Source organism: Vanessa atalanta, chromosome 13 (assembly GCF_905147765.1).
Source record: "Vanessa atalanta chromosome 13, ilVanAtal1.2, whole genome shotgun sequence".
NCBI lineage: Eukaryota > Metazoa > Arthropoda > Insecta > Lepidoptera > Nymphalidae > Vanessa > Vanessa atalanta.
In genome coordinates, this window is record NC_061883.1 from 12,269,009 (window position 1) to 12,296,272 (window position 27,264).

General features: G+C 35.5%; 4 protein-coding genes across 9 annotated transcripts in view; 2 read left to right on the plus strand and 2 right to left on the minus strand.

The window, feature by feature from the left end:
* On the minus strand, positions 1-8,785 carry LOC125068032 (structural maintenance of chromosomes protein 1A). Of its 2 annotated transcripts, none has more exons than XM_047676993.1 (25): positions 8,585-8,785; positions 8,385-8,505; positions 8,135-8,234; positions 7,530-7,678; positions 7,251-7,419; positions 6,819-7,031; positions 6,286-6,425; positions 6,012-6,120; positions 5,762-5,920; positions 5,216-5,697; positions 4,930-5,104; positions 4,606-4,728; positions 4,228-4,359; positions 3,807-3,872; positions 3,486-3,619; positions 3,291-3,300; positions 2,925-2,951; positions 2,734-2,856; positions 2,529-2,638; positions 2,111-2,255; positions 1,533-1,637; positions 1,192-1,266; positions 940-1,118; positions 360-537; positions 1-163 (listed from the first exon to the last, which is right to left on the minus strand). In XM_047676993.1, the coding sequence occupies exons 1-25, from the start codon at positions 8,694-8,696 to the stop codon at positions 104-106; spliced, it is 3,396 nt and encodes a 1,131-aa protein (XP_047532949.1). In that variant the 5' UTR covers positions 8,697-8,785; the 3' UTR covers positions 1-103. The 2 variants fall into 2 exon arrangements, with proteins under 2 accessions (XP_047532949.1, XP_047532948.1); XM_047676992.1 differs by having other exon boundaries at positions 2,925-3,106; positions 3,179-3,300.
* Positions 8,786-9,940: 1,155 nt separating this feature from the next.
* On the plus strand, positions 9,941-11,549 carry LOC125068035 (transmembrane protein 222). Its single transcript, XM_047677004.1, has 4 exons — positions 9,941-10,287; positions 10,434-10,644; positions 10,834-10,964; positions 11,066-11,549. The coding sequence occupies exons 1-4, from the start codon at positions 10,154-10,156 to the stop codon at positions 11,142-11,144; spliced, it is 555 nt and encodes a 184-aa protein (XP_047532960.1). The 5' UTR covers positions 9,941-10,153; the 3' UTR covers positions 11,145-11,549.
* A 1,444-nt stretch (positions 11,550-12,993) lies between these two features.
* LOC125068380 lies at positions 12,994-13,383 on the minus strand. The gene has a single exon (XM_047677478.1). It carries the CDS (start codon positions 13,381-13,383, stop codon positions 12,994-12,996), a length of 390 nt encoding a protein of 129 aa, XP_047533434.1.
* Positions 13,384-13,952: 569 nt separating this feature from the next.
* LOC125068033 (histone deacetylase 7) overlaps positions 13,953-27,264 on the plus strand; it is a 69,991-nt gene continuing 56,679 nt past the window's right edge. Inside the window, exons 1-2 of one of the 5 annotated variants that reach the window (XM_047677000.1) lie at positions 13,953-14,145; positions 14,669-14,723. In XM_047677000.1, the coding sequence (XP_047532956.1) occupies positions 14,687-14,723 (37 nt within the window). In that variant the 5' untranslated portion in view covers positions 13,953-14,145; positions 14,669-14,686. The remainder of the gene's footprint in view (positions 14,146-14,668; positions 14,724-27,264) is intronic. The other 4 variants (XM_047676999.1, XM_047676997.1, XM_047676994.1 and 1 more) reach the window with 4 other exon arrangements.

Here is a 27,264-nt window from a genome sequence, read left to right on the forward strand (position 1 = left end):
GTTGAATTTTATTATTTTTAATTAATCATATACATAAAGAGATATTGGCCGAGTAATGTCATAATACAATAACTTATAACTATGGAATAACAGCAAATTAAATCTAGTCATTATAACTTTCAAGACTGAGTGTGATGACGTCACTGACGAGGCAGTCGGCCGGCTGCAAGCAAAAAGAAACGTGCATTACATATATGTACACAGATAAATAACTTGATACTTACTGCTACCGACACTTGTAGAATATTTTAATCGATTTTAGAATTAGAATGAATCTCGGTAATTGTATTAATTTTTATTATGGGCATGATTCTTGACTTACTCTCAGATATAAGCTTTGCGTATAATACAATCATTACCTCCGAGCAAATGCCTACAAGTGCGTCTGCGCAGCCGTAGAACTCCTCCTTGAGCGAGATGACGATTGTCTGCAGCGAGCCTTTCTTGGAGCGGATGAAAGACGCGACCTTGCCGATGTTCGTGTTGTCCAGCGCCGCGTCAATCTCGTCCAACAGGAAGAACGGCGCCGGTTGGAAGCTGAATCATAAGTGTTTAATCAGATTTCAGCCTTTGATAATTAGGGTAAATTCATACAGTAGGCACTGATAATAGTAACGATAGTTCGTAATATTAAAATTAAATTGTTGCAAGTTGCAAGTTTCCTGCGCCTCATTAAATTATTGCATTGCCTAAAATTATAATTTTTACTACATTAATCATATGCTTTTATTTTGCTCTGGATACTTTTGTTCATATAAAACTGTTTGAACTTCAAAGGGTGCATATAAAACTAAACAACATCGTCATCGTCATTAGATAATAAGAATGATCATGTAAAAGAAAAGGCTAAGAACATGAAGACAGTGGCAACGTCTGGATCTAATATTTTAGTGACACTTTAGATCGTCCTAGGACTGCTAGCCAGTTCGGCAGACATACCTGTGGATCGCGAAGAGCAGCGCGAGCGCGGCCACGGTCTTCTCCCCTCCAGAGAGGTTGGACATGGGCTGGAAGCGCTTGCCGGGCGCCACGCAGTTGTAGTTGACGCCGTCCAGGTACGGCTCCTCGGGGTTCTCGGGGCCCAGGAACGCCTGCGCGGACTGGTTCATGGCCAGCGCCTGCCGAGGGATTGCACATTTAGAATATATAATATACTGACATGACAACAAGTTTTTATTTTATTTTCCGTACCTTGTAAATGGCGTCGATTTCATTAGCGACGTGCTCGAAGCACATCATAAACTTGTCGTGACGTTCTTTTTTCACCTGAAAAATTAGACATTAGACAATAATATTATTTATTAATCTATTTTTCGGTACACTCTTAATGCATATAATATGTAACATTGCTAAATAACAGATTATCTGAATGTATAAAGTCACATGGAACAGAGGTCCAAGAGATAAGGTCCAATTGAAAAAAAAATACAATAAATAAAGTATACAAATAAAATTCATTATATACATATACTTAATTCACGAACAATACATTAAAAAGTTAATGGTAATTATATCGATGAACTCGGTTCGACCTTTTCGAATGCCAGCTTAGCTTTGTGCGCGCGCTTCCTCGCCGCGACGAAGGCTTCGTTCGTTGCGTTCACCTTCTCCCGCACCTCATTCAATTTTTGCATTGCCTGAAATTATAATATCGTTAGAACATCGTTAGAAACTAGATAATTACGATAGAATAACCTCTAAGCCCTCTAAAATGCTCCTAAAGAGGATAGTAAATGTTAAATGGATGGGACATTTTTTGGTTGTTAGTGAGCAACTTATGGTTGTAGTTTTGGGTTTTGTACGTATCTACTACGCTCTGCTACCACTCTGATACTTATCACTCATCACATTTTCTACCGTTAAACAACAATAAAAATTGTTGTTTCGATTTTAAAATTGAATTAACCGTGTAACTATTGGCACAAGGAACATAACTTTTTATTTCCTAAGGTTATGGAGCATTGGCGATGTAAGGAACGGTTAATATTCCTTGCTGTCTCCATGTCTATACCACCCATAGGTGATTACCACTTGCTACTGCCATGGGGAGGCCCATTCGACCAACCGCTTTTATATAAAAAATACTGTTAGTATGTAAAGCTAACTGTACCCTCATATTGGGCGCCTGTATCTTGTCGACGGTATTCTGCAGCGAGTTGATGCTCTTCTGCAGCTTGTCTGCCTTCCGCTTGATCTCGTCCGGCTCCTCCAGCTCTCGCAGCGCCTCGCCCAGCGAGCGGTAGTCCACGCGCAGCCTGACACGAGACACTGTTACTGGTGCTTCAATACAAATACTAAATCGATTCTGATTACATTTGACAAACAGGAGAGTTAAATCCAGAGTCTGCTTTTTTTTTTAACTCAATTGGCCAAATTTAAGTTGGAACAAGTAGAATCTTGGTTAGAACTAAGTTTATGAATACTTTAACGAAATTAAAAAACAAACATACGCTACAATATTAATTGAGTTTCTGTTTACAGTACCGTCGAATATAGCATACAATTGTCATAGAAAGATCGAAAGCAACCTGGAGTCTCGGAGGTGCAACTGTGCGCTGGAGGCGCTCGACTGCTCCGACTCGCCCTCCGCCGTGTCATCCAGGCTGCCCTCCAGCAGTGGAATCATTATGTCGTCGATCTGAATACGAATATGATACGATTAAAAATATTTTGCTACGATACGATGGAAGGTTCACCGCTCGCCTCCAAACAGATAGCGGCGGTCGGGGTCACCTTGCACTGGCGCAGGATGTTGTGTCGCTCGCTGCGGCGACTCTCGATGCGCGCCTCGATGCTCGCGATCTGCTTCTGCACGCTGGCGATGTCCTTCTGGATGCTGGCCACCTCCTTGCGGGCCTGCGGGCAGAGGGCGGGTCAGTGCGGGGCGCGGGGGCGGGGCGAGCCGGTGGGGGGCGGCTGCTCACGGCGCTGACGGCGTCGTCGGCGCGCTCCTGCTGCGCGCGCGCGGCGGTGCGGTCGGCCTTGAGCGCGTCGGCGCGGCGCAGCTCGCGGTCGATGTCCTGGCGCTGCTTGGCCTCGGCCTGACGACTGGCCTCCAGCTCGTCCTCGCCGTCCTGCGCCGTGCGCTCCCACCGCGTCACGTTCTCTGCGCACGCAAGGCTCGCTGTAGTGTGTTCGATGTGTGTGAGGGGAGGGCGCGGGTGGGGGGCGTACTCACTCTGCGTGTCCCGCGAGCGCTCGAACTCCAGGTTGGAAGCGATGCGGTCTATCTGCGCCTCGAACTCCATGCGGCGCTTGGCGCGTTCCTGCTGCGCGCGCAGCTCGCGCTCCTCGTACTGCCTGCGATAGGTAGGAGACGATAAGAGAGGAAAAGAGAGGCTTCAGCGTGTTCGCTCGGTAACGCATTTGTATATTTTGATCTCAATGAACCGTTCGAAAGATGAACGATAATTGTGGCTATTCTGATGGCTTCCGGCGAGTGTGCTCGTTCCCGTTTAAAAGGTACGAGATGTCAGCAGACATACCGTATGTTGGCGACGCCGATGTCCCGGCAGAACCCTCTGAAGACGACGTCCTCGACGTTGTTCATGTTCTCCTTGATCTCCTGTATCTTGGCGTCGCGCGCGCAGATCGTGCGCTCGATCTCCTCGACTTGAGGCTGCACCGGAGTATATAATTAATATTTATTATATGTATATATCAAAATTACATTATTTTTCAATTATTTGAAAACAATTGAAAAAAAATATTACTAAAACTTTTATTAATAATAAAAGTTTTCATTTTGGCACTGTACTGTATCCAGTTACAAGCGAATAATAGTTATAAACGAACAATGAACTCACCCCAAACATCTCAATCTTGCGCTCCAGCTCCGCGAGCTCCGCGTCGAGAGTGCTTATTTGTTTTAGCTGCAACATTTTCACAAATTAAATGTTTCGGTTTCACTTACACGGCGACACTATTACCGTGGAGCGTTCGTCGTGTTTCAGGAACGCTACTGTTTAGAGTCCGAGCGGACTGTCGACATCACAATACAATATAATTTTTAATAGTTAATTAATCTTTAATTTGTTGCAATGTTGTAACAAATTTGGCTTCGTGTTGGTTGCAGCAACAATATTTTATTCGTCTAAAGGCATCTACAACCCTTACGATATTTATTGTGTGAAGTTAATATGTAACTATGATACATGTATCAAATATCCTACAGAATCAAAATGTGTACAGAATATAACAACAACTGTCAGGGCGGCGTGCGCGTACCGTGGCGTCGCGGTCGGTGAGCGCGTACTTGAGGCGGGACTCCAGGCCGCGTATCTGCGAGTCCACCGTCGTCAGCTCGGACTCCTTGCGGGACTTCTTCATGGACTCGCGTAGCTCCTCCGTCAGCTTCTCCTGTTTGCATCAATTTTGTATTTAATAACTTCCATCCGAGTCATTCAGACACGAGAAAAGATAGCTCTCTAATAATGTGCTGAATCTATAATTCTACCAAAAATAATATTTGTATATTTTCCCTCCATGGGATAAAACAGTCTATATTAGACTATGATCATTAGAGTTTATTATCAGCTTAAGTAGCCATACTTTTGTCATTAATATAAGTAGGAAATATATAAACAATACTACAACAAGACCGACCTTCTTGGCTTTCAGCTGTGAGAGGTGCTTCTCGTCCCAACGCTTGGCTTTACGTGCGAGGTCCAGCGAGCCGCCGGAGATGATGCCGGACTTCTGGTAGAACGTGCCGTCCAGAGCGAGGGCCTACCGAGTATCATACCTTACATTACACCTTATGATATAATGAAACAGTATACATTTATATTAAGATTAAAATAAACATATACTTTTTGATAACTATACAATAACCCCTTTTACTCCTTTATCAATTATAAAGGAGTAAAAGGGGGTGAAGGTAAACATTTAGGAACATCACAAGCTGATGCCGAATGAGTCGTGACTGACGTCGTATCTGCTGTTTTTGGTGCGATCGAGGTCGTAGGCCACTCGCGAGGCGTCCTCGGGGGTCTCGCAGACCAGCGCGTTGTTGGTGACGAACAGCACCGCGCGGTGTATGGCGGCCGGCTCGAAACGCAGCACGTCGAACAGCAGCTTCACGTTCTTGGGTTCTTTGATGTCTCTGCGGACCAATGGACCAATTAAGTGCGTCGCTCCAACTCGCATATCATAGTCAATGAAGTGTCAACATCGAGTTGTCCAAAATTCAAAACATATCGCACGATGCCCGCACCTCAACCGCTCGCGCAGCGGCTTCGCCTGGATGTAGTCGAGCGGCAGGAAGGTCTCGGGCTCCAGCATGCGCTCCTTGAGCACCTGGATGCAGCGGCGCGCCGTCTTCTCGGTGTCGACGACGATGGCCTCCATGTACTTGCCGAGCACCTTGGTGATGGCCACGTTGTAGCGCTTGTGCGTGGGCTGGCACATGTTGATCATGCGGTCGTACACGCCGGGGATCTCGCGCTTGAAGCTCTCGACGATCTCCTGCTTCTTGCGGCGGCGCGCCTCCTCGTGCTTGTCCACGCGCGCGTCGCCCAGCTGCGCCGCCACGTCCTCCAGCGCCGCCTGCAGCGCCGCGGCGCGCCCGCGGCACGAGCCCACGTCGGCCTGCAGCTCGGCCCGCAGGCGCCGCTGCTCCTCCAGCGCCTGCTCCGAGCTCTTGATGTGCTCGTTCAGCTTCTCCACGCGCTTCGTGGCCTCGTTGCGCTCGTGCCCCTGCAACGGAGGTCGCGTCAGCGTCGGCCTCGGCCTCGGTCGCGCCGCGTCCCGTCGGGCTCACCTTCTGTCGATGCTTGTTCTCGACCTCCCCCTTGCGCCGCATCTCGTTGTCCAGCCGGTCCTGGTCCGCTTTCTGCTCTCGGTTGACGGAGTCCAGCTCCTGCAGGTAGCGCGCCGCCTGGCGGGACGCCTCCATCTTCAGCTCCTCGTATTCTCGAATCTGCGAAAGAATTATACGTATGAATCATACAGACTAATTTTTTGAAGAGAAATGAGTAAAAAGACCATGGCAGTCGACAAAACGTCGAAACCTGCGCTTCCTCGAGATGCACGTCTGCTCGCGAGGCGCTGGTACCGAGAATGGATGCCTCCCAAGTCGCCTTCTGCTCCTCCACCTGCCGCAGCTCCTCCTCCAGCTTACTGCATACATATTATTCCAGTTACACTCTCATAGCAAAACAAAACTAAGGTAAATGAGCCGAAAAATATTGTTTATAGTATCCGATACTACTTTTGTTTGTGTTTATTAATGTGCATTATAAACACGAGAAATCTATGTATAGTCATATCGCAGTGGGTGCTGACCTGATGTCCGCCTGGTGCGCCTCGTGCGCCTTCCGGGCCTGCTCCAGCGTCTTGACGGCGCTCTCCAGCTTCTTCTGCGTGTGCGTCACGCGCTCCTTCGCCTTGATGAAGGTCGGACGCTTCTTGGAGACCTCCGCTTCCTGTGTACATCAAACACAATTAATATTATGACATTATCATATTTTCTAGCAATATTCGACTAGTTAACATTGAATATTTGTAAAAAAAAAATTAAGGTCTTTTCGGAGGTTATTTGTTATGTGTTAATATACATATTATTAATAAAATAAAATTATTCCTGCAATTGCTTAAATTCAATTTATCAAATTTTTAAGAGCTGCTTGCCATTGAAATTGCTTGGTGAAGCCCTAGAGTGCAAAAGCTGTCAACCAGACTAGGAATATTAATAATATGGTGAATTTCCTGTCAGTCCTTCCAGACCTTACAAATCTCCATCACACCAATAAAGCAGTAACAACCACAATAGATATTTAGAGAAATGTGGTACTCAAGTGCAATGACAATTAACTTACCACTTCTCGTATGTCTTGTTCAATCTTAGCAAGCTCCCGTTGCACAGTTCCAGATTCTTTTTTCTTCTCCTTTAGAGCATCCTCCGCCTTCTGCCGTTTCTTCTCCACCTTGGTCAGCTCCGTCTGCTTATGTTGCAACTCTTCCTCAGCCGCTTGGATGTCTTTCTCATTGTGATACAGATGAAATAATTGAAGTTCGACTTTTTGTTGTTGCTGAAGAAAAAAAGAGAGATCATTTCGTCAGTAAATTAGGATAGATTATTTTTCGTTACATTTCATATCAATAATTATTTCTTTTGATTGATGGGTACAGCAACTTCTTATTCCACAATAATTGTCTTTTTGGGAAGAAAACTATGTGTCTCAGTCATACAAATTAAGTAACAAACTTTATTGAAATTATTTTTTAATAGTTTCCAAGCAAAACCTTACCAACTCTTCCTTCAATCTTGTGTATTTCTCAGCTTCCTCCTTTTCAAACTTGGCTTCCTTCCGTTCTGCTGCTACACCCTTCTTCTTTTGATAAGAAAACTGAGCTTCCTCATCAGCACGATTCACTTCAGCACGGCATGCTTCATATTGCTCTTTTAAAACTCCAGACCTGCAGAGAATTGTATAAAAAACTTTTATACTTTTCACATTAACTTAAATTTTTAAACTTTTCACTTTTATAAAAATATATCACAAAGTTTAAAATTATTTCTCACTGACCCACTTATCTCCTCAAAAAGTGCAGTTCTCTCTTTGGGGTTTTTCATAGCAATACTTTCCACAGCCCCTTGGAATACAAGGAAGTTCTTCGCTTTCACATTGATGCCGAGCTTTTCCAGCTCTGACAAGTATTGGCTTACTGCCACTGACTGTAAAAGACAAAAATAAACTGTATTTGTGATACTATTCAGAATATATGAGCAGAAATTCTACCAGTGATAATTTCTTTAGAATTGGGTCATTAGTTCCATAGTACAAGAGTACATACAAACAAAAACATTTTACTTCTTGTTATAACTTTTATAGATTTAATGAGAATTAGAATATTTATTGATATTCAACAAATATATCACAATATTTATAGTTAAAAACAAGATAATAATAATTTATACACAAGAATTTGGTCAATAAATTCATATTTCGAGAGGACCAATAAAACAAACTGAACAACTTTCTTAATAACTTACTGTAATAAACTCAGGAATGCTAAAGGTGAGTAAAATAATTCACAATATCTACTTAAAAATTCTGAAATAATATAATTACTTTGTAAACATACTACATATAAGAGTTACCATGGTCTGAAAGTATTTGAATTTTATTACCTGTCCATCAATCTTATGGTCAGACGATTGTCCTATAACAGATCTTTGAAAGTGCTTCTCTGTCATATCCTCTAATATAAATGTTGCTGTCACAGATGCGCTGAAAGAACATAATTTTTTATCGTAAATTTGCTTTTTAACAAACTGTTTAGTTCATTGATTTCAGTCTAAAACAGTATGTAATGAATGAAAGTTTTAACGAACTATAAAGCAATTTAAATGTGACGAAGTGTATAAATTGAATATTTACCTTCTGGAGACAGGTTTGTTAATTGAGGCACCATGAATTAAATCACTGAGCCGCTTTACACGAAGAAGAGAAGTTTTTTCACCCATTACAAAACTTACGGCATCCATAAAGTTTGATTTACCTAAAACATTTTGACGAAGTTAGCATAATACCTATTTTAAATGATTCTAAAAAAAATTACTATAACTGGTTAATATTACCTGATCCATTCGGACCCACGACGGCGGTGAAAGACTTCAGAGGCCCTATGCGGTGATGCCCCCGATAGGACTTGAAGTTTTCCATATCAATGTACTTTAAAAATGCAGGCATTTTGTGTTTATATTAATGTATATCAAAATAAAACAATGTCTACAGCAATTTTAGGGCGCCTTGGCGCCAAGCATTTTTCGTCAACAATACTAATCAACAACAACTGACAGATATGAAACTTTTGACAACCTATACAGGGCTGCCAACGCCAGTAATATTTTGTGGCAAAAGGCAATACTCATCGCATCCTTAAAAACATGATAATATTTTATAGAAGTAAAAAAAATAATAATGGATTCTGATATTAGGTCTTTAAAAACTACAACGGACCAAACGATTATAATAGAAAAAAGTTCTTCCGGAACAGGATAACATGATAAAAATAAAACTTTTTTATCTGGCTTTGTGCAAGCTCGTCTGACTAGGTATAATCGAGTGTTTTACCACCGAAAGGCTGTAATTAGTATTTTTATGTTCAGGTTTGAAGAGTGAATGATCTAGTTAAAGCCATTTCAACTCAAAATTTGGTAGTGCTTTTGCGATGTACTTTAAACTTTGATTATTTACTTAATTATATTATTTTATCCTTTGCAGATAAATATTTTAACTAAAAGTGTGATACATATGAGACCGAAAAGGGCTTATTTCGTTAAGTACTCATAATCACGCTCACAACCGCGGCTTCTCCCATTCAACAAAAGCGTAACAATCAAAAATTCAACCGCTTACGTAAACGTTACAAATCACGAGTTCGAAAATAATAAGCTTAGATTCTAAGCCTTAGAGTGATTACGTGATACGAAAGGTGTCGCAGAACACTCTCTTGGATCGAAGTTGTTTTCACTATATTTTATATATTGAATATAAGGACAAATTAAATAAATTAACAAAGTTAGAGGTAGAGGTCAAGATTTTTTTTTTAATTTAAATCCTCTGTGAATTAAAAACAATAACAAAAAAATAAGTTAAAAAATTAGTTGTATTCAATCGTTAATAATAGAAGACATAGGGAGAAAGAGTAAGAAACTTTTAAAAATTTCTCAGCCCTCTCCCTCTCCTTCGAACTACCTCTTCAGACGGGTTGTTCTGATTGTGAGCTCAGTGTGAACGAAAATAAATACGTTTGTCGGTTAATATAAAATAGTTTTAATGTTATTTTTATCCCCGAACATATTTTGGTTGTTATAAATATAATCGCTTAAATGGAACGCACTCATTATTTCGTTTACACAAAATAATTTAGTTTCCATTCGTCAAAGTCAAAGTCATTCACGAAATTGAAAAATGAAAATTTTAATTTATTACAGTGACAGTACACAATTTATTTAGATAATGTATGAATTGTCAATTGTCACTATAAAAACATTAAAACATTAATTGGAAGCTATTGAAATATTCGAATTGTTTCTCTTTAAATTTTACTGAAATTATAATTTGTATCGAATATTGCTTAATCAAGAACATATTATTGATTTTAAGCTATGGATTTTTTAATTGCTTGAGTTTTTTTATTAACAATGAATAGTGATCAAAGTCCTGGTAGTCCTATTGACTTGAGTGATCGTGAGCAAGCAGTACTTATGGATCCCATTGATCATGCCCGGGCGCGATACCCATACTGCATTGTTTGGACGCCTATACCAGTTTTAACGCAAGTTTTTTTTTAAATTAATTTATTTTAAGAACGGTAACTGGTAAATTTAATGCCTTAGACCATTTATACGCAAGAAATGCCTTTAAAGACAGTGAATCACCTAAGGAACTTGTTTATAATAAAATTAAGTATCTCTTATACAGATGGATATTTCCTTTTCTTGGACACATGGGTATTTGCATGTCAAATGGAGTGATACGAGACTTTGCTGGTCCATATTTTGTGTCAGAAGATCTTATGGCTTTTGGGAACCCCACTAAGTACTGGCAGCTATCACCACAGAGAGCAAATAATGGACAGGCTGGCTGGGATGCAGCAGTTGCAGAATCATCAGAAATATACAAAAAAAGAATGGTTAGTCTTTATCATACTGTTTATTACACTTTATAAAACATTTGACTAATATTCTTTATTGAAAAATGTTATTTGATAGAAAAATATGGCATGATATGTTATTTCTTTAACATAATATAAATATTAAAAAAAAAATAAAGATAGTAATCCATATTAATTTGATTTCTATAATAATAATTTATTTTTCAGCACATAATATTCTATGATAACTGCCACTCACATGTAGCTACAGCTCTAAATATCATGAACTACAATGGTTGCAAGAACTGGAATATGGTTAAGCTTGCTCTCTACATGATACCATACTCAAAATACGTAAGGTAAGTGACATTTGATTAAGCCTATTCCTTTAAAGACTACTATTAATATTAATGTTTACAATAACAATAAATGAACTTATCATTATTTTGTATTTTTTCAGCTTTGGTGCATTTATGAAGACATGGCTACCATTTTTCATTATTGTTGCATTTATATGCGGTCTGGCTGCAATTATCTAAACTTTTTAATGTATACTAATGAATGTTACAACCCTTCTATCATTGTACTGTCATGGTTATCAAATTTCTACTTTTTATATAAAAAAAATATATATTTGCTTTAAATGTTTAAGAATTTGTTTACTGTGTAAGATATTATATTTATAAATTTTCCGTTAAATTAATCAAATAAATGTGCTAATGTACTTCAGTGATGTTGTGGTCTATTTATTCGTCTGATAGTACATAAATTGCACACTTAATAGGGCTAAAAGTGTTTTTTGAATACTGAATACTTGCCTCTTATCTTAGATTATATAAATGTGTAATTGTTTAATTTAATTTTCTATTTAAGGTAATTTTTTAGATTGTTGTAAATGTTATTTTTGTATCAAGTGAGGGATCTGCAAGGTAAATATATAATTTAAAGACATTTTGATTTATAGTTTATTTTATGTTACAGAAATAAAAAAAAAAACTAGTTTATTATTTTATTTTTTAACTATCAATAGCAATGGAGACACTATAATTATTTATATTCATTTACAAAACTTTATGAGTAAATGAGACACAGCACACACATTTGGACAAATTAAAAAATATCAATATTTTGAATGTACTGAAAAAAATATTACTAAATTTAAGTAATTGTTGAAAGCGATTAATACATTACACCATTAGCAGGAGAAAAAGCAATATTCCTTCAATTTATGTAGTAGCTTTTAAAAATATTAATAATAGCTAATACATACTAGTATCTGTATATGTTTTAAACCTTGCCTAAAACCAAAAATCATGCAAATCATACAAGATCATCTCAATGTGCAGATCAAATAACTACATTCAATAATCATATTAACAATTGTGCTGACTTCCTCTTAAAATGCACAAGTTGTCTATTTGTAACTGTATATGTTTAAAAATCAGAAGCATAGTTTTTTAACTTCTTAATGGTTGTTTGTATTGGATTTCTTCAAATTGGACAACAAATAAAGAGAAAACAGCTGTTATAGTGCTTCAAGTCATGTTGAATGTTTTCCCTGTAACCAAGTAGATAATTAACGAGATTCATGTCATAAATATTTTAATCACAAGTACACTGACAATTATAAAAAGATCTATATTTGCTATTATGTTCCATATATTCAAATACTTTAAATATTTTTTTAAACCTTTTTTTACTCCATACAAGTGCCAACAATTAATGTAAAAATATTGAATTCTATCAGATAGCAATGTGTATAATATGAACGGCAATGGATTAACTTATATATAAAACATTTAAAGATCATTTTATAATCAAACATTGACTTTTATGTAAAATAGTATCTAGCAAGATTTAATATTTTTTTTCTTCAAATCACACCGTTTCTAATGATATTTGGAAATTTTGTAAATATATACTCAATTTTTTGTACAATTCTCCTTTAATGTTATTATTGTAAAACTATATCAGGGATAAGAATTTTAATAATTGTAACAATAAAATATTCTAATAACTAATTACAACATACATGTTTATAGTTTAGTCAATGTGATACTGTCCAAAGATATAATAGTAAAATGGCACATTATTTGAACACCTTATAAAATGCCTAACACAGGATTTAAAAATATATATAAAATTAAAACATATCATAGATAATTTTAATTGAAAAGAAATATTTATATGATTGATGTATTTTAGAATTATGTTTTATAGAATAAATTCCTATCTCCTTGTAAATGTTCTAATATTTATTAAAACTTCTCTATGCATATAAAATTAATTTTACAATACCTTACAATAAACGATAATCACTTTTAGATAAATAGATTCGATATTATACATTTTCATTATAATAACTAAATGTTCAAGTATTTATTAAACTTAACATTCTTTAAGCACACTTTTTTCTGCAGTAAAGTCGTAGTCGTAATTCTTCATATTCATTCTATTTGTTAAAAATGCCAATAGATCACCAATTTCCGCTGCAAATGTGTCCTTGTTTGTCGACATTTGTAACTCGCGAGACAGTGAAAAAGGAACACCTTGTAAATAATGGAAACTTTGGTCTGCAATCGGCTTCGTTCTCACTGGTGGTGTTGGCGCGGGCCGCTGAGGATAAGGAATTCCACTCACGCTAGGATATAAACCACCTCCTCGAGGCGACGATGGATCGACTATTACAAATCCGTCGTCAGGCTTTGGGCCAGGTATAGGAGGTGTTTCATCTTCTACAGGAGAAGATCTACGCTTACCAAAAAGCGCTGAAAACATCTTGAACTATGTTTTAGTATCGTTTAGATTTTAGACTTGATTGAAATTACTCATAATCTCACCACACAAACGGTATTGTTTTCGACTCGAAATGTCAAATCCTATATAGTCATCACGTCAAGTCTCTAAGAGAAACGTCAAATATCTTATTTTTGATTTTTATTGCTCTTGACTCATATCTCTTGACAATTTAATAAGATAGTAGTACATTAGCAAAATGCATGTTAAATAATTGTCATAATAAACACTTAATTTAATGGAATCAAAATGCTTGAATTTAATAAATCTATTTTAATTTACTATATTTCTAAAAATTAATGCTTTAACTTTAATTCCAGACATAAAGTTGAAAATATAATTAAAAAGATAAATTTAATTGGTTACATTTTTCATACTTTTTATTTGTTTGTATCTATTAATTTACTTCTGCAATTTTAATTGGCTTCTTACAAATAAGATTCATGTTGGAATTTTAAAGCCAATCAGAAATTAAAGAAATGGGTCATTGTAGACCATTGTGTACAAAGAGTAGAAAACGAATTTTTCGACATAAGTAGACGTCAAAAACTTGGTCAAAACACAATTTCAACTTTCAAGTTGTTTTGAAAGAAAATTCCTTTAAATATTCTTTAACTGATTTGTGATGTGTTAATTTGTTAAATAAACTATAATGTCGCTGTTTTTGTGGGGAATACTTTAGTTCTGTGTCGTTTGTTGTCAAACTTGTCTCAAGTTCTAGGAACTTCAGCTGGTTCGGAACGGGTTATTATTCATTTTACTAATAATTATCTGAGTAAAATTAAATATTTGGAGGATGAATATATCTCTTACATAGTTTATAACTACAATTGTTGTTAAATGCCATACATTGACTTTAATTTCTATCACGATTTCCCGCTTTTCCAAAAAACAAGTATGTTGTTACTATCAAAACACAATGTTGACCTTCGCACTGTTTCTTTCCACTCTGGAATAATAATACGTGTAATTCCACCTTAAATTAGTTTATTTACATAATACAGCGTGTATTACAATAATATATTTATTTGATTATTAGAATGTATTATCATACCAAATTATCTCTATTCAATTTAGTGATGTTATGTTTAACATCAAAAGATGAAACACAATACATATCTCTAAGCTTAATATTACATGACTATGTTGTCATTTTATAGATATCATGCTGAAAAAATAATATTATAAGCTTGGTGTTAGTATTTTATTTTCAAATACCCTTTTCCTTCTACTTGAAATATCTCTGATAGTTCCCTTTATGTTTCAGAATAGTTTCCATCAAGATATGGCCGATGACCCCGAGCAACCATCTTCACTTGAAGGTGAGTAGTAATATTAATTTATTTCTAAGAAATCATTGAAACAAAATAACACTTGCATTGGTGTTTTTTTTATATTTATTAATACTTTTTAAAAAATGGTACAAAAGTATTAAAATAGTAGTATTAAAGTATTATTAATATAATGTTTTGAATATTTTTGATAAATATTTTAAGTCCTATGTTGCATTAGACACTGTTATTGATCATATGAGATAATTAAAAACAATGTTTATAACCTTTAACACTCTTTGTATATTCATTTATTTTAGTTAAGGTTAAAGTTTTTCAATAAAATAAAATAAAGTTATTTAAATAATTCAAAATACATATTATTATTTTTTGTCATTTTTGCTTTTTTTATTTAATCAATTTAAAGAATTATAGTCAAGCAGTATATAAATCATTCTATGGGGGTTTAAAAAGTGTGTAATAAAATAAGTACACATTCATTATTTTTTTATGTATTGGTGTACTTGAACAAATTATAATATTTGTATGCAGTTTTCTCTCCGAGACAATTGTGTCTGTGAAGCCAGTGACAAAGTTTCATCCATTCAGTTGTTGAAAATGACCAACCCTGTATGAGAATAATTTTGCTATTATTTCAATATATATTCAGATAAAATTAAAGTAAATTTAAAGAAACAGAAAACAATAAAAGTGATTTAAGAGAAATGTCCAAAATGTAAGGCTTCTCCTTGTGAAAAGAATGATCAGAACTTATTCCAATACACTGCTTTAATGTAAGATATTGAATACACGTGTGACAGTTTATCATTCGACACATGAGAATTACCGCACGACGTACTTCCTCATTGAAATGTAAATACAAATGAAGCAAGTGTCACTTCAATTTGAACCTAAATTTTTCGGTTAATTTTACGCGTTCTTAGAAATTGGTGATCAGTAGAGCCAACTCGTTTGTTGGAGTTAATACATTATATAAAGCATTAAAGCAGAAACCAATAAAACGACAATTTATTATTATTATTGTTTATTAAAATGTTCATTATAAAGACAGGTAATCGATGGGTTGGTTCAGCGTTAAATAATTGTTAATGTCGTATTACCAATCGCAATTCACGTTCTGTGATGTGAATTATGTTCCTCTTTGACAGTAAATTAGCTACACTGATCCGCGCTCAATCGTCCACTTCACATCTAACGGAATTCGATTAAAAACTCTTGATTATCCTGATTATATTTTACTCGATTGATGCCAAATTTATATGAAGAATCGTAATCAGTAACCGATCGTTTTTGAGTTAACGAGCCTTTGACTTCGATCCCATATTTATACTTTATTACATAACCTAACAGAAAAAAGCCAAATAAACAACATTTGACAGCAAAATGAGGCGATATGTTATATATGAGAGTTTAATTAATCTATGGATTTGCGAAAAAATTGCGTTTTGAACGTCGACGAATCTGTTATCGGTATTTTGGGAGTAAAATTACTTCCACTTTAAGTAAGTAGTTAAGTGTAATAGTGTTGTATTATAAATAAAGATATATTAATCATAAACTCTTAATAGTGCACCATATAGCTCATTTATTAGCAAGTCGCATGAAATACGTAAATCTAAGGATTTTTTTTATCTTTTTTCCTACTTCAATTGGAAGAGGCAGTATTAAACTAACTCTGCCTGACTGTCTTTCGTGACCGAATAAGATGAAATTTGGTATGGAAGCAAGCTTGAACTCTAAAAAAGAACAAAGGCCACTTTTTATGGCTGGCACCTGAGAAACTTTTGAATATAAGAAGTTTTTTCGCAAAAACAGCAACGTTGCTTTATGTTTTAATTAAATCAAACTTGTCACCTTGTGTTAAAACAACTTGATTAAATATTTCAAAAAGGTCTGCCAAATAAGCGATGTAAGTTTTGACGTAATCAGATTTTCGCGCAAATTTATCGTCTCTGTCCTCAAGAAAGTCAAGTCAAATGGATAGGATGAACGAATCAGGCAAATAGCTTCACAGAGCTGACGTACTTCTGTACTACTCGTAGTGAGCAAGCGATTGTAATCTTTAACATCGTCGTTACAAAGCTCATCAAATAAACCGCCATTAAACGAATCGCTTCTAATCCTATTGATTGCTTTAATAACGCGATGGAACGATTTATGCAGAAGTTTATATCATTGTTTGGAACGAAATAGTGACGATAAATAAAATAATATAAGTACTGCTAGTGAACCGCCTTTGCACTTCTTCGTCCTTCGTACTTCGTCACCGTTAATCTTTTTATTCTACACTAAAACAAATAAGATATACATAGTTGTACGTAATGCTTATTAAAATGATAACGTTAAGATAATTCGCATACCTAGATAAAATATAGGCATATTTATGAAGAAAATAAAATATTTATTTATTTTTCTCCGGATCCTCCACCGCCTCATGGAAGGCCATGGGGGCGGTATCGCCTCCGTAGGGGATGTATGCTTAAAAGGCACAGATAATTTCGCTAAAGTCGGATGGCGAATATACGTAGAAGTTGATCGATGCAAGTAGAATACAATACTTTTATTATAATTCGTAAACATAAAATAGTGTAGACATTTTTTGCAACCAAAAAATCAAAATGTTCATTATTCAAGAAGGCTCGTAAAAGCACATTCGAATCGTCATGTTACCGTTTTGAATTAAAAGTAAAGTTACCATTTGTATTTAAGTAATTTTTTTTATATTTGGCGCAAATGAAGCACTTAATTTGATAGTACATAGATATCTCTCAAGTATATAAATAAGTTTGTTCATTTGTACATTAGAATGACTTAATATTTTAAAAGAGTTGCGACTCTATGATCTAAAATTGAACTCAGAATCAGTTTGAATACCTCTTATCCTTATATGTTAAGTGAAAATGAGCGTCACAGAGCTTAATGCACCGTGATGCTATGCTGCGCATAAACAAATGTTACAAAACGTGTCGCAGGCTTTCGTCAGACATATAACGCAGATTTTACGATATTTTAAATATAATTTTAGCGAATACAAGGTCAGTTTTTGTTTATGATTCAAGTTTGAAATTTGTACTCACTTATAATGCTTATTTTAAATGATTATTGAGAGAGTTAAATCAATCAGTAATAATTTATAAGTAGAGTTTTAGATTGTTTTACACATATAGTAAAGGAAACTGAACTAACAGTCTGTTAACATCCCACTGCTGGACAAAAGTATCCTCTCCCTTTTGAGGAGAAGGTTCTGAGCTTACACATATAGTATGTTATAATAATTGTGGGTTGAATAAGCATATGAACGATTACTGGTACGTTATATAGATGCGGGGAGAGATTGCTTGGCTCATTATAGAATATCGTATTAAGTATATTAGAATTATAGTATGTACTATGTCTTACAATGTAATATAATAATATTGGATAAAGCCATATATGTATCCGCTCTAAGCCGGGAATGGTAATTTATCTCACATTAAAATAAAATCTTTATATATTTGATATCAATATTGTTTATGACAAGACTTCGTTGCGTATTGACTTCGTTGCAAATGTTTTCATTAAAAAGAGCAATCAGTTAGGTCGATCAGTCGGAGTTATCATTACAATACAAATAAGTTGAAACACATAAGAACTAAGTATCATAAATTAATATACATATGTCTGAGAATAATATGCGTATCGTGAAATCGCCTTATAACGCAAATATTATGACTCGTATCCTGAAATCTAGGGCTGTGAGCCGGGGGCTCGTCCCGCGGATCGATGCCGGCAAGGCCACGGCCGCGCGGCGATATCGATTACGTATAAATAGCGGTAGCCCTACTGCGCCCGCGCCCCCCTCACACCCTCTCACCCTCCCACCCGGTTCGACGCCCCCTTGACCTTGTCATCTTTCCACGTGTCCGAAACATTTATCACCTATAAACTTTGCTTAGGTAGATAGAGCACGTTTGTATTTAATTTAATATTAATATAAATAAAAAAAAACCTAAAGTAATTGCTTGTCAACGTCTCGTTACTGGGCTAAGGTACCTTTTCGATTTGAGGAAAAGGTGTTAGCTTATTGTACCACGTTGCTTCAATGCACGTTCGTGGCACCTGTGGAAAATTTATATATGACATAATATATTGGTTTCAATCTCATGGGTGATTTATCCACTACTCAGGACATAGTATAGTGAGCAAATGTGCGCACACACAGGTCTCTATTCTCTTTCTATCATAATCGATGAACCGGAAAGAGTTGACGCTCAGGATAAACGGCTTTACGTACTTTCCGAGGCATGCAGGTGCACAAAGTTTAAACTTCAATAATCTGATAACTTGCCCGACCTGAGGTTCGAACACGGGAACTCGGGCTCTCCGGTCTTTTCGAGCCACTGAACTAACAAAGCAGTCAGATGTTATTAAAGCACATGAAAAGTAGTGCTGATTCGCATTTGAATCTGTATTCGGTTAAATTTCTTGTTTTCTAACCAATATCTCGGCTCAGTCATATTTAATATTGTGTAACTTCGTAGTGTTAATATGTAACGGGTTTATAGATCGACTGGACGTCCGCGGTCATTAATTTTAGTCACTTAGAAACGTAAAAAGCACTACAGTGGCCTCAGAAAGTAATCGATGGGTTACTAGGATCATAACTGGTAAAAAAATAGTTTTGTTATACGGTGATATACATATACACATATAACTGTTACTCTGAAAGCCCGTTTTGTTATTGGTCATGAACAAAGGCGAACTTATAACTCACCGTCAATCCCTTCCACAACACGCGTTATCTAACTAATATTATAAATGAGAAAGTATTTTTGTTACACCTTCACCCACTTCACCCCCTCACTATTATTATAATATGCAATTGAGCGCCATTTAATTAGCTGCTTTATTGATGACTTTCGTTTATCTTTGTGATAGTATTGAAAATTATTACGTTTGATAAAATTGGTAATCTAGAGCGGATAATTCCGAATGGAGCTATGAGTGTCATAGCAACAGTGCTGAGGACGATTTGACAGTCAACAGTTGCGCATCCATGGAACCATTGGCTATAAATTCAATGTAATAAATTTAAATCTGGAATGGTTTTCTTTTTTTTTTCGAGGATTTAATTTTCACGTCACCAGCACGAGGCTAAGATTTGACAAATCAACTATAAAATGTATTTGCGTAGCCGCAAGAAAATCCGCTTAATACGTTATACACCCGTTTCCGCCCGCGTCTTCGTCAGAGTATATGTGGGGCGGAGGGTCGTCTGACGTTACTTGTAACACATGTCTGTAAACAAGTAAACATTAATAACATAAAATATTAAGATTTTTCGGTCAAATATTAATGATTTGGCATAATTATTCATACCAGATTCAAAATGGACCATAAACTGATACGCCTATCACACGATATCGATATGATGACCATTTTGTAATTGGACGATAGCTCTACGTTTATACTTCGGTTAACCGTCGATGGAAAATACGACTATTATTACAATCTATATAAGTAATCATGCAAGTGAGAGGTTTATTATTTGGAAAAACCCATGTAATAATGTATACATATAAATAAAAGTGTCTGTCTGTGAATACATAATAATTGTTTTTTTTTTAAGTTATAATTCTAGGTATTGATAGTTGCCTAAACTAAAACTACTTTTTTTTCTTCTTGCTTTCTTGAATGTTGGATGTTTTGTCCAGGGTAATATTTTGATTTTCAATTACCATTCAGAATTTATTTCGTTATAATCGGTCGAGTCGATAAATCGATAAATGATTTCGAATTAAAGTTTATGTAAGTATTTCTTAACCGCTATTTTATATAAGTAAGCAGGTAACATTTAGGCAGACTGGCAACTGATCCTCTTCGTGGTAAGAGGTAGCCACCACCCATAGACATTGATATATAAAATATATTAACCATTCCTTACATCGCCAATGCGCCTCCAAACTTGGGAACTAAGATGTTATATTCCTTGTGCCAAAGCCACTAATTGGTAGTAAATACCATTACTCGCAATTTTTAAAAAACACTTCTTTATATCTTTTGATTATATTAAGATTTTCCAAATTTTGTATTATTATTTATATTCGATGTTGTAAAATATTATATCGCATGAGTAAAAGTGCGGAGAATACCTTGTTATGATGTATAATCAGACGAGGGCGCCCCCCCCTACGCTCCTCACGCTTTCTTTCATGTACACTGAATGTATGTAGTCGTAGGTACTCATTAATGTATTTTTCCACACCAGATAAAACATTACGTCGATATGATCTTATCTAAACTGATCGAATACGTATGAGTGTTATGAAGTCCTATCGAATGATTACGACTGCGATAAAATAATTTTATCATTTAGCTAAAATATGACGTACTCGTTAGAATTGTGCCAATTTGAATTATATCTGATACATTCACTTATGATAAAGGGTAAGTATGATTTTGATTATTTGTATGACCTTGAAAGTGTAGGAGCTCAAACTCGTAGTGTCGAAAGGGTATTTATTCATTTGACTCAAATTATCGACGTACAAGCCTTTTCCGATCTGCTTGATCCTCTGGCTTTACCTAGAGATGTTGAATCATTGTACATCTTCTAACGCATTTTTTGGCTGCTGAATTTCACTTTCGGACATCGCGGCAGAATTCGAAGTTTCACCCGCATCACCTAGATGTCCGTAATAACACAACAGCGTGATTTTTAAATCATTTGCTGCCTCGCACCATCACTCTCCGGCGGTTCTTCCGAACCGGTACGACTCGGGAACCTTCAAGAAGACAATCTACACATTTATCAAAGGCCGGTAACGCACCAGCAAGTTTCCCGGTGTCGCTGATATCCATGTGCGGTGGTAGTAGCTTTTCATCAAGTGAGCCTCCTGTTCGTTTGCCACCGATAGCATAAAATATATATATAAAAATGATATTTCTAAAATTCTATGTGAAATGTGATTGTTAAGTTGCTTAAAGCATCTTGAAAATAATATCACTAGTGTCTTTCAACATTCAAACGTCCGTTTTAATTATTTAAATACTTCGTTTACTTATGTAGGTAACGATATAATTGGTAAGATTTAAGAGTCAACCTGTGCGGGGAGGCCCCGCTCTTCCTCATTTACACTACTATTATTAAGAGGTAAAATTTTGTTTGTATGAATGTCCCCTACATTCTCCAGAACTAAAAAATAATTCTAAAAAAAATCTCAGCTGGAAAGCTATTTTGGAGTACTATATGATATATTATATCTACATCTTATCATTTTCTTTATTAATAAACTGCACACGTAGGATGCCGAGGCTATATTCTAAATGTATATCTCTTTCTTGATTGGGATAATCAATTTGTCAAATAATAAATAAAAAGTAAAATCGAATTAGGAAATATAAACCAAAAGATAAAGTATATCTTAGAAATTTGTTTAAATCTGTGCTAACTGCGCCCGTCTGATGTAATATAGGAAAAAAAATATGATAATAGTTTTATAATTAATATATGTAATGGTCATTTGTTTCCTCGTAATGTTGTCGGTTACCTTCCACAATTAAATCACAATACACAATGCGTCATTTTTTGTTTTCATCTCGTGAACATCTAACGACGCAACGTCATCGGTTTTGAAATCTATTTATAATACTATGATCGTGTTTGTATCGTTATACGACGATCGTTTATTTTTCGATTGTTATTATTTACTCAATACTCGTTTGAATCAATGTTTGTTTGAATTTAATTTTGTATCAAAAGTATTATCGCTAATAACTGTTGCATTTATTTAATGTTATAAAGCATATATATTAGTTTTCCTTTATACGAGTAGATGTGCATTAAGTTTAAATCTTTAAACATGTTTTCTTTTTTAAATGGATGTTGTTGTACGTCGATCGACATCTCGTAATATGTAATGTCGTTGATCGCTTTTATATATAAATTAGCTAAAAGCCAGCAGGCATGGCGATGCCATAATTATTAAGTTGTAATCATTTATATGATACGACCCGTGCCACCTATTGTAGGTTGATTGTTTATATCAGAAACTTTCAAGCAAGTCAACAACAATTGTTTACTGTACAAAGTTTCAATTTAATCTGTTGAACGATGCGTGAACGCACAGAACGAAGATACACATATACATATATATATGATGCTGATATACGAGTAAACTTGTATATTATCAATGGATTTATATTAACTGATTGTTAATTATCGTTTTCGTTCTTGAAGATTTGGAGGAAACAATGAGAAGTGTAATTAGCGGGAGATTATGCGAAGTTGCTATTGCGTTATTTAAAGCACATGTATACCAAACACAAGCGGACAAACGCCAAACAAATAACATTTGACATCGAATAGATGCGATATCATTGGCCGAGAGCTTGGATAATCTGTGATATTAATTATGAATTTGAGTAAAAATGGCATTTTGAAATCAATTTTATTGTATTTAATAGAGAGACTGATAACAGTTGAGATGGATTTGTCTTATCGCTTATCATTTTATGAACTATTTATTATTAGGTAATAAGATAAGCTGTTATCTTGGGGGTAGTCCAATCTGTAATCTGTCGTCTATACTAATTCATAAGCATGTATAACTCTTCGGCCACGATTAACAGAAATGTTGGGGTGGCTTCGAAGTAGATCTGTTTGTTCATTGTCTTATTGCAAGTTAATCGATTTTAAATAAAGCTGGATATATTATATCAATAGGATGTATATATGTATATATGCCGATTATAGGTGCAATGGGGATAAGCCAGTGTCATAACAGTTACAGATATAACATTTGATCCCGTGGTTGTCGGCACATTGGTGGTGTTAGCAATGGTTTTTTGTTATAGTGCCAGTGAATTTGGGTGAAGGCAAGGCAAAGGTGGCCCATTTGCTCGGCTCTCTTCCTAGTAGATTATATATATATAAAATAAACTGTCAATATATTTCATTGAATTTGAATTTGTAATTTTAAACAAAACTTGATGCTAAAAAGGATAATTCTGCTAAATTTCTTTTGGCGGTTTTTTTTAGGTCTTATGTGTTTCCTTCCGAACAGATAGTAAATTTTTGACACTCAATAAGTTAGTGTAACGATTGTATTTTGAAATAACATAAACTTATGTTCGCGTGAGTTAAGAATAAAATAATATAAAACGTGTTGCTTAGTTTAATAGATCGAAATGTGAAAATATTTATTAATAGCAATGTATTACTAGTACTGATTGAGCTACACATGAACCATATCTTATCATTGCATTAATTAAATCAACATACATAGTATGAATGACACGGTCACATTCAGCTGATTTCGGGCTCAATCACCACTGGCTTTTTAAACTCGTCCAACTATTTCCTTAGTAAACGTAGATGGATGAATCTGGTGGATGTACGTGATGACTGCGCTAGCCCTTCTAGGTAGGCACAACTCATATATATTCTATCATCATATATTCTACTGCCAAGCAATATATTTAACATAAAATACTCACGCTTTTGTGGTACCTGATGACAACCGCCTATCTGTGTCGTAACAAAAATGTATAAATTTATTTCAATAGTTATATTTCTGGAAATACCTCTATTCGAGCTTACATCATACATGATATGATAACAAATTATCTAAATAATATAAATGCGAATTGGGCACGACTGTTAAAGCCAAATCAATAATAACAATATTCTTTTACAATAGGTAGTTAGAGGCACCATTGAATTTTAATTTTACAAGATTGAAAACTACTACCAGTTTGCAATGTGGAGTGTAGATTTTACCAATAAACCGACAAAAAAAACAGTAGCTACTGTATTCAATCATTTAGTTCTAAAAATAATTATTAATTAATATTATTATGAAATAGGATATAATTATTTAAAAAAAAAGCAAAATTAATAATATAATTTCGCTCAAAGATGCTATCGGGTATTTAGTTTTAAGATTAAGCCGGTGCGTTTGATATTCGATTATCATGAATAATAATGGAGAGCGCTGAATAAAAATGAGCATGTCAACAAGGGAACTTACGCAGCTATAGAATTTACTTTCTCAAGATATCGAATATGTATATTATATGTTTGTACATATTCATTTACCTACTTAGATGTCTTTTATCATTGATAGATTGAAGTTTTTGGTTGAGTAATCGAACCTGATATTTAAAATGGATTGCTACCTGCAGATATATTAATTCAGAAGCTAGTACACTAGGGACTTAGACAAGTTAAGACAATTTTATTGTGCTTTGTGTTTATAATCTGACACAATCTGACACAATGGAATACGCGGTACAGTATCTTCTTAGTGGTAGGGTTTCGGGCAAGTGCATCTGGATGGAAACCACCCTCATCACATATTCTACCGCCAAACAGTAACACTTGGTATTGTTGTGTTCCGGTCTTAAGGATGAGTGAAGCAGCAGGAACAAAGAACGTAACAGCCTAGTTCCCAAAGTCGGTGACGCATTGGCGATGATAGCGATGGTTAAAATTTCTTGCAGTGCCGTATTTTCCAGACCGATTATATAAAAAAAAACTTCCGAACTCCTCAAAAGAAGAGAATATTGTATATAATATTACCAATGTATTAAATAAGTATATAGTTCAGAAAGATGTTCCAAAAATTATATGACTTCTCTGTACATAGGGTCGACGGTGACAATTCTCCTCTCACTCCATCGAGTCGAGTGTCGTTCAAAATGTCTTTTGAAATTATGTTGAGATTTCTTTGATCATTGCTCGTTACACGAAGAAAATTAATGCACAAATAATTTTGCTTGACTGCGACAATTCTCTATCAACGTGACTTGCTTTTATATTTTTGATATTACATTTAATTTATATATTATAATAATATTTTTATAAATAACGCGTCACATTTAACAGTGTTTACAACTAGTCGGGTAAATACAGCGGTATGTAATTCGCGTTCATATTACTAATGTTGATCACGATAATGACTGATGTCATCGAATCCAAAAATTGATTAATTTTTAAAGCATTTAGCTGAAATTGCACATCATCATCGATGAAATGTCGTTATAAAAATTAGGTTTATTACTCATGGGATTAGTGAGCTATAAAATATACAGTAAAATTTTAATTAGATTAATAATTGCCCATTGCATTAAGAATATCACGACGAACAAAATTTATGGTCAATTTTCTTAAAATTACAACCTAATATCGCTTTGCACTTTGATAAGATAAGTTACAACTCTAAAGAGTTGTAGCTCTTACTATTATCACACGCCTTTACGTGTAGCACGTATCTTTTTAGTACCTACAGTGAAACCATGCATAGTTCTTTGACGATTAGAGCAGTGAACACCGGCCAGAATATTGAACAAATTTATAATTTTGTTGTAGGTAAGTCAGACGATGGAATTTGAAGTTACAATAGATTGACAAAAACCATTAAAGGAACAAATTACCGGGGTGTCTCAGCGTGTTGTGACTACGGTTGTTTGGATACGGAAGGTCAAGGGCGCTTATAGGAAGCCGGGAGAGGCCCCGGCCAGGGAGGAACGCCCCTCTCCCCGTCTCCTGAACATGGGCGTGGCTCTGTCTAGAAATAGACTCAGCAACACAGTTTGTCAACACACGCCCACGTTGTCGAGCCTGGCTGAGGGTGGCGGGTGGCTGGCAGGCTTCTAGGAAATTGTACTGCGTGTTCCCAGCAATTGTTCCAGCGTGCAGGCGTTTATCGCTCTTTTGCTTGATTGCGTTTCCTTCCAGGCGTCCGTTTTGTACCTTGTCAAAAGGTGTAGCGTGAGTTCCATTAGGAAAAATGATGATTTTCTTAAATTCTTAATTCATATTTACAATTTACAAGCCTAACACGTATAGTACGTGTTAGGCTTGAAGGTGTGCCGTCGAATCAAAACATCTTAATTATTCCAAATGTTACATCAACAATCATGTCTTGATTTATTTGAGCTGCGAATTATAATTTGCAATTCTTTATGTTTTGTTTTTTAATTAAGATAATCATTATTTGATCTTTGTTGTAACCTACTAAACTCTACTATCACAGCTTGCGATCTTTGTAAATAGTAAACAATTTTAAGTAATAAATGGTAAATTTAGATTAAAAAGACCGTAATTTGGGTATTCCCGTTTACTAATAACAAAAAATAGTTTGTTATCGTTACATTTAAGTTACACATGACACATTAAGGAAAAAACGATGTTTTAATTTAACAAAAAAATACCATATTATAAAATTTTGCGCGCAGTCTTGCTACAAAAGGGCTGAAGATAATATACTATTGTAACTTTAACCCTCAAACTGCCTTTACAAGTCTGGCTTAATGGGTAAAAGCAAAATAAGAGAATTCCCGAGGAAGACGACCGTAATCCGATTTGTAGCCATTTTCGAAGTTGAATCTTACTTACCTAGTCTGGATTTTTTATAGTTAGTTGTTCTACCTGTAAATTGACGCAACCAATGTTCATTGTCGATTCGACAAGTTTATTGTTACGGTGCGGTTATATAGAGCAGTTAATTAAACGCGGCTGGTGCTCGTGGTGGTGGGTGGCTTGCACGTGGGAGGGAGGTACCTAACGTACATAAGCGTGAACTTAGAC